The sequence below is a fragment of the Amblyomma maculatum genome, chromosome 1, assembly GCF_055883805.1.
Source record: "Amblyomma maculatum isolate TAMU_Amacu chromosome 1, ASM5588380v1, whole genome shotgun sequence".
Lineage (NCBI taxonomy): Eukaryota > Metazoa > Arthropoda > Arachnida > Ixodida > Ixodidae > Amblyomma > Amblyomma maculatum.
The window spans coordinates 26,034,399-26,041,790 of NC_139344.1; the positions used below are offsets into that span (position 1 = coordinate 26,034,399).

The following is a 7,392-nucleotide window of genomic DNA, read 5'->3' on the forward strand; positions in this document are numbered from 1 at the left end:
CGGAATTTTACACGTTTCTGCTTGGCGCATGATCGCCTTAGCTGGTGCAGCTAAGGCTAAGCTGCACTGTCAAGTCCGCGGTTGCCGCTTCACAGTATGGAGGATTCAACGTACGGAACTTTACACGTTTCTGCTTGGCGCATGATCGCCTTAGCTGGTGCAGCTAAGGCTAAGCTGCACTATCAAGTCTGCGGTTGCCGCTTCGCAGTATGGAGGATTCAACGTACGGAACTTTACACGTTTCTGCTTGGCGCATGATCGCCTTAGCTGGTGCAGCTAAGGCTAAGCTGCACTATCAAGTCTGCGGTTGCCGCTTCGCAGTATGGAGGATTTAACGTACGGAACTTTACACGTTTCTGCTTGGCGCATGATCACCTTTTCTGGTGCAGTTAAGGCTAATTAAGCTGCACTATCAAGTCTGCGGTTGCCGCTTCGCAGTATGGAGGATTCAACGTACAGAACTTTACACGTTTCTGCTTGGCGCATGATCGCCTTAGCTGATGCAGCTAAGGCTAAGCTGCACTATCAAGTCTGCGGTTGCCGCTTCGCAGTATGGAGGATTCAACGTACGGAACTTTACAGGTTTCTGCTTGGCGCATGATCGCCTTAGCTGGTGCAGCTGAGGCTAAGCTGCACTATCAAGTCTGCGGTTGCCGCTTCGCAGTATGGAGGATTCAACGTACGGAACTTTACACGTTTCTGCTTGGCGCATGATCGCCTTAGCTGATGCAGCTGAGGCGAAGCTGCACTATCAAGTCTGCGGTTGCCGCTTCGCAGTATACAAAGAACTCGTCACTAAACGGGAAATGCCTCAATATACTCCACCTGTTTCTACATCGTAGGGTGTGCAAAAAAAAAAAACAAAACGAAAAGCGCTTGTGGAAAGACACGTTTTACAAGTGTTCTTAACGCTGCTTTTAGCTGGGTAAAATTGACACGAAAGGCATCAGTGCATTTTTTTTTTTCGTAATGGCGGTTTATTCTTGAACGACGATGACTCCGCTTGTCTTTTTAGCTTTAGCCAGTTGCACTAAAGTCACGGAACGCGATTCGCGATGGCAGATGTCGATGCAAGTTGACTGGCCGTCCTCTGCTGGTACCGATTCAATGGACATCCTAGCGGAAATATATGGCCTATGAAAAGCTGCGTTGTATTATGACTCTGATGTCGCAGCTCAGCAACACTTCCATGCCTGACTGGAGAGTATACTCCGCTCCAGATGCGTTGAGCTTGATGGGTCTTGGAAACTTCTTGCTGGAGTACCTGCAGTAAACAACAATAAATACATGCTAAGGAGGGCAAAAAGCGATTCTGTAGGGATTGCTACGTATAGCAGTAGATCTTTCTTTAAAAGCCCCGGTAAAGAAAACTGGCTTGCTATGGTATGGTATGGTATGGTATGGTATGGTATGGTATGGTATGGTATGGTATGGTATGGTATGGTATGGTATGGTATGGTATGGTATGGTATGGTATGGTATGGTATGGTATGGTATGGTATGGTATGGTATGGTATGGTATGGCACGGACAATCTTTCGAATCTGCCCATATGATCTATAGAGCCGCTGTACGAGAGCGCTCTCAGTTAATATAGAACACACTCAAATTCTCAACGTGAATTAAAACTTCTGCACATGTGTTTTCAAGGAAATTCGGCATTCCTCACTTCTCGGTCAATTTAAGAGATCATGACTTTGAGGCCTAACAGATTCTCAAATAAGCCTTTTGAAAATGCCATAATATTAAGACTCACTCACTCACTCTTCTTGTAACGTCTACAAATCTTATTTTGCGTAAGTCGAAGTTCTCCTTGCGATTAAACAGCGTTCATTCTCTATTATAACTGGGAGTTGACGTTACTATTGGCAACTGGCAGGAGTAGTCTTGCGTAGTTGCTCATTTAGTCTTGTCTAATGTTGCGTAGCAGAGCGATTGTTCAGAGGCTAATTGCGGAGACCTCGTCGAAAGAGCTTTCTGAACGTGTATGGCGCTTCTTGCCTCACTTAATTCTCATTAGGGAAGCAAATATTTAGATTACATCAAAGTTGCGACCAATAATGAAACTTCGAATTTTTGGAAAGTAGTAATATTCGTCTTCACTCTATAGTTTTTGAAAGTTTCAGTTTACCAACTCATGCTATAGATGGCCTCCTCCAGGAACACGTGTACCATGCGCCCTCGCAGTTGCCTGAGGCGATCACGGCAAAAAGATGGGAGTTGGTTAGATTGCGGTAATTCTACTGTAATCCCTCAAGTATGGGCATTGTAGATGATTTATTATCGAAAACGAGACAGCCTACACGCGTACTCTGGGTTAAGAGAGGGTAAATAATGAAGGGACGACTTTTCACTTCACATAAACAATCGGAGCTGCTGCGGCCAAGGTGCCAGGAGGCTTTTGTTGTTGCAGGTAATACGATATAATGCACTTGTTGAAACAGGAATACGGTAAGCGTGGAAAGTGTGCTCTCAACGCAATATAATAAAGGTCAGTTAGTTTTACTTGGCACGTACTTTAATAAGACCATCCGATGATAACGTATTGGTATATACGGTGTGAAGAAGAAAGAGGAAACGAGTTCTTTTTTCCTTAACGTGTTCATGCTTCGCATCAAGTCTTTCATAACGTATTATGCCCAACATGCAATACTGTATATTGTTTTGAGGGCTAGCTCGCGCTGGCATAGCTGCGAAATGATGGAAGGAGGTGCAAAAGTTTACAAGGCGGCAGCTGGCGACATCAATACGTTGGCCCTTTTGTTGTTACAACTGTAACGTACGGCGTCATAAAATCGCACATCTTAGCCAGCGATGACGATCTATAATCAGTAAATTAGCACTTCATATTGAGTAAATTTGGGTAGGGTGGTTACGAATTTAGGATTCATTTTTTGCGGATATAACTGGCCATTTTACAAGTAGGGCGACGGCATTAAAAATACAAGGAGAACGAAAAATAAAAGGCAAGACGCGCACAGACGCACGAATTGAATTTACTAGATGAAAGATAAAATATATACAATGAACAAAAACCGCGAGCTAAAGGCTATCAATTCGTCTCTGCCGTAGTCTCGCATCCAGAAACTGCACCTCACAATCATCAAGCATAATCGAAGGATCACGACCGCATACGCGTGTCTTTTTTTAATAACACTCCTCGTACACCTCTCGTGTATGATGCTCCTTATGCCTGTTAAAAACATCTGTTTTATCTAGACGCGGAAGGCACTTCTTCAGAAAAGAAGACAAAGAAGTGCCTCCCGCTTCTAAAAAAGACAGAGATTTTGTTCACATTTCACATTCGCGACGCCTCATATGACCATATTTCCTATCGTGTCTTTGAAATGTCCTGTCGTTCGTCAATGAAACCATGCTGAGTTGCAGAGTGCCACAGGCGCTGAGGTCCACTGCATGAATTAGCAGCCGTTTAATATGTGGGTGCGCGGTGATATGGCAGACAAAACAACTGGGTATCTCCCCCCGCTTTTCACGTCAAATCCTCATGAGCCACACGAGAAAAAAAAATAGTTGTGTTTAATGAAAACGAGGTATTTTCATAATGGATATGTGGCGCCGCCGTGGTAAAAAAAAATCATAACGTTTGCACAAACTCAATGGCGCCTATTCGGTCATTTATTTTTGCTTTACGTTATCACGAGGCACAGCTTTAATTATTTGTTGTTACGCCTTAACCAACAAGGTTATACTAACACAGACAGAAAATGTGACAAAAGGTTTTCTGTCCTGGCGCAGCCTCCAGCACTGTATTTGCCTTTCGCGGCAGCAGCCCCAAGTACGGGCGCTTGCCAGTGCTTTAGTTTGCACGTAACCGCTTTGTGCAATGGACTTACCTGAGAGAGATCCGTCAAGTTAACAGAAGCCAGCCGTGGGGCTCACCACCAGCCGGCACCTGCTCCACCTCCGCTGCCACTTGTTTTGCTGGTGATCACTACGTAGGTGTCTGTGATACCGCCGCTTCCTCCTGTTTTCCATGGTCCCCCTCCTCCTCCACCGGCCGGCTTCCAACCTCCACCACCAAAACCTCCAGCCGTGTTCCACGTTCCAGCTGAGCCCCCAGTCATCTTCCAGCCCCCTCCACCAGTGGCCTTCCATCCGCCGCCACCAAATCCACCCATGCCGCCCGGCTTCCAGCCAGCGCCGAAACCGCCGCTTCCGAAGCCACCGCCACCTCCAAAGCCACCGCCTCCGCCGCCAATCTGCTGGATGACGTAGATAGGCCCCGAACCGAAGCCTCCTCCTGAACCTTTGCCGAAGCTAGACGAATGTCCCTGCGAAGCGAGGTTCATTAGGAATTCTACAATTCAGTACTTCGCTGCACGCACAGTGAACGTTACTTTTTGATACGCTTTGCATGCTCAAGGGCATTTGTTCATTACAGAAAGGTGCAGGATAACAAAAACTACTTCTGATTCTTGAGGTTCTTTGCAGGGTTAGCTTGCCTTTTCCGGGGCACTTCTGTTTAATTTTTTTTTCTTCCATGGTCAACTATATCATTTCAGCGGGAGCAGACACTGCACTTAAGTCATTTCACAATACTTAAACGAAATGGTACTTACCTTCTGATTGCTCCGTACGTATTCGACGATGTAGACCTGCTGTCGCTTTCCGCTCCCGAGGCTACTTCCTCCACCAAAACCCCCGGAGCCGAAGCTCCCGCCGCCGAAGCCACCGCCGCCGTGTCCGAAACCACCGAAGCTGCTCAGGCCCCCCATGCTGAAGCCACCTCCACCGCCGAGCCGCTGGCTGATGCCGCTTCCCAAGGAGCCCTTAAAGAGACGATAGCCGCCCAGAGCGGCAACCTCATGGCTGGCCAAGAGCAAGGGCAGCAGCAACTGTAAACATGAAATTTTAAAAATATAAGCGAAGCGGATTAAGTCGATATCAAACCAGTGGCAGAGGCATAAAGGGAATACCGCGTCTACCAAATCCTTCGTACGAATTAAAATAGACTTGTTTATCTGCAGAGCTGTTCATACCCCATAAGAACGAAGCCATTATTTTGCAGATTTTGCAAAATTCGTTCAGTAGAGTCAATTCCACCTGGTATTTTGTCATTCTAGGAATTCGCCCTTTCAAAACAGAACATACTTACAGCATAACATAAGTGCAACTAGCAAGTCAACAACGCCAGTATATTTTGTAGTATTGCATTCTAAAAAGATATCAACATAACATTTCAAGACATTAAACTGAATGTGCATGAAGGCAAATGCTGCCTTAACCTCAGTTCCAAACATTCATTTTCTGCATGCTCAGAACTTAAGAGCTAAGTGCACCATTAAAGCTGCTGCACAAGTTTCACTGCGCTTACTGCGCGCCGTATTAAATCATTCTTTTTTGCATCTCTTATTACACGACCGTGTTTTCCCTGCCTATTAGTGATCTTCATTACCTCGGTTTTGGTATGCGTAGAACAAATGAATTAGCTGCATCAAACACTGAGAGCAGGGATAATCCGCCATCAGAGTTATGGCATTGCTCAATATCTATTGCGAAAGCAACACTGACGATAAACGGAAACCACGCTCAATGTCTGAGCCTTCTATCGTAGCTCAGGTTCCGCCAGAAATCTGTTTCCTGCTCTTCCACTACAAAGAATATTATGAACTTTACCTCTAGGTATCTGGCAGAAAAATGGAATCGTGCAGCATAAAAGCAATCGTAAACGCACGAAAAATGCCCATTAATTGTCTGCCCGCATGGCATGTCGATGTCGTCACAAACAGCGCAAGCACGCCACGCGCGAAATTTACTTTCAAGGCTATAATCCGCTTTGACAACTAGAGATGGAGGTCTTTCGCGTCACCTCGTCATTGTCATAGCGAATGTTTAGCCCCAAAGACATGCGCACAAATCTTGAACTTGCCGAAAGTAACTCCATATCGAGGGCCCGCACAATGTCCAGGATCGGGCGACGGCACCAGCCGCGCGGTTTCTCTTTTCTCAATGCGCGCCGCAGAAGGCAGTGGGGAGGCCGTTCTCAAGAGACCAGCACTTGACCGCTGTACGCGTTGCATTGAGAAAAAACCGCTGGTGACGTCGTTTATATATGAAATCCGGAGAGAAAGTAGACCGCGTTGTGGGGTTGGCTCGTAGGAGTCAGTGCGGCTTAACGTGACCTTGGCAATGTGAGAAGGGTCAGCGCCGACGAGTCCCTCCCTAGCGCCGCTTATGGCAGCCTGCTCAAAGGAGAGGTCCGACTCGGGGGATTTGACCTAGAAGGGTTCCCTCTGGCCCATCTTATTCGTAAGCCCGCGCTCAGAGGGGACGTCCCTTTGTACATGACCCCGTGGACGAGAGGGGTCACTTTTGTTTTCGCCAAGCGGTCTTTACGCTTGTCGGCGCGGCGGGGATCTCCGAGCTGGGTGTTTCGACCTGTCTGGCCGAGTCCCCCTCTCGGGCACGGTCGATTGTACCGCGCCTTCCCGGTACGTCATCTGCGGTGAGCCGGCAAACCGAGAACAAGGATGCCGCGGTTCGCGAGTGGGCCGTGACAGCGGTTCCCTTGTGTCTTTTTCGCCGTGCCAATCCGCGCCGCGATGGGGTCAGCTGGCAGTGTGTCTCCACCGTCTACGGCCGGAGCGCGTTGGAGGGAGCGCCAGCGTTTCCTGATGGCTTTTCGATGCCCACCTCTGGGCCAGGAATCCCTTGGTCGCGGCGTGCGTGTGTCGCTCGTTGCCTTTATGTGCTCTGACCTGAAACAAAGCCAGATGCGTATTAACGAGACACGTATATGCTTGCATTCGAAATACAGGGAGAACCGGAGAAACGCGAAGGCGTGCCCGGGATCGAAGGCAGCATTATCGACACATGCTGTCATTTTATTGTGTGGGAGGCGGAAAACGTGCATCAGGCACGCGGAAAGGGCTCTTCAACAGTGCTTCAAAACGATGTCTTCTGAGAGACCGAGACTAGATATATATGTTCTTTCGGACCTTAGCTATGAATTAGAAGAATTCGGGGCTACTTCTGGTTTGACATTTGTTACAGTGTCGCTATGTCAGCCGTGAGTTTCATTTTGCGCACTCAAGCTGTCATGCCGCTTAATTTTCTTTTCTTTTGCTGCCTTTTTAATGCGTTGTCACAACGACAAAGCGAACAATAAATTCGGATTTCATAGCTAAGCTTCGTGTCTTGTTTGTGTACAGCTTTGTTTGGAATTTTAAGGTGGGTTCTTGAAAATTTCAAAAGATCATTATCGAAGTTATATAGAATAACTTTCAAGGCCTGAACTGCACGGCTCCCGTATTAGACTGCAATCTTTCTTCTTGCTCTCAATTACAGCAGGTCGCACCTTGTTTTTTCCCGGACTATATTTTTTCTTTCCTTTTTTTTCACACCACCTATAGAAAATACAAGAATATTAGTG

At 47.0% G+C, this 7,392-nt stretch overlaps 1 protein-coding gene across 1 annotated transcript; it reads right to left on the reverse strand.

Moving 5' to 3' along the window:
• Window positions 1-3,895: 3,895 nt before the first annotated feature.
• On the reverse strand, window positions 3,896-4,735 carry LOC146201972 (uncharacterized). The gene is made up of 2 exons (XM_084583795.1): window positions 4,580-4,735; window positions 3,896-4,291 (listed from the first exon to the last, which is right to left on the reverse strand). Exons 1-2 carry the CDS (start codon window positions 4,733-4,735, stop codon window positions 3,896-3,898), a joined length of 552 nt encoding a protein of 183 aa, XP_084439921.1.
• Between the last annotated feature and the right edge of the window lie 2,657 nt (window positions 4,736-7,392).

What these genes read in the sequence shown, in the direction of transcription:
- LOC146201972 (XM_084583795.1), bottom strand. Translation starts at nt 4,735, where the DNA reads ATGGGGGGCCTGAGCAGCTTCGGTGGTTTCGGACACGGCGGCGGTGGC. An exon ending in ACGTACGGAGCAATCAGAAG is followed by an intron (nt 4,292 to 4,579) that starts GTAAGTACCATT and finishes CTCGCTTCGCAG; the next exon opens with GGACATTCGTCTAGCTTCGG.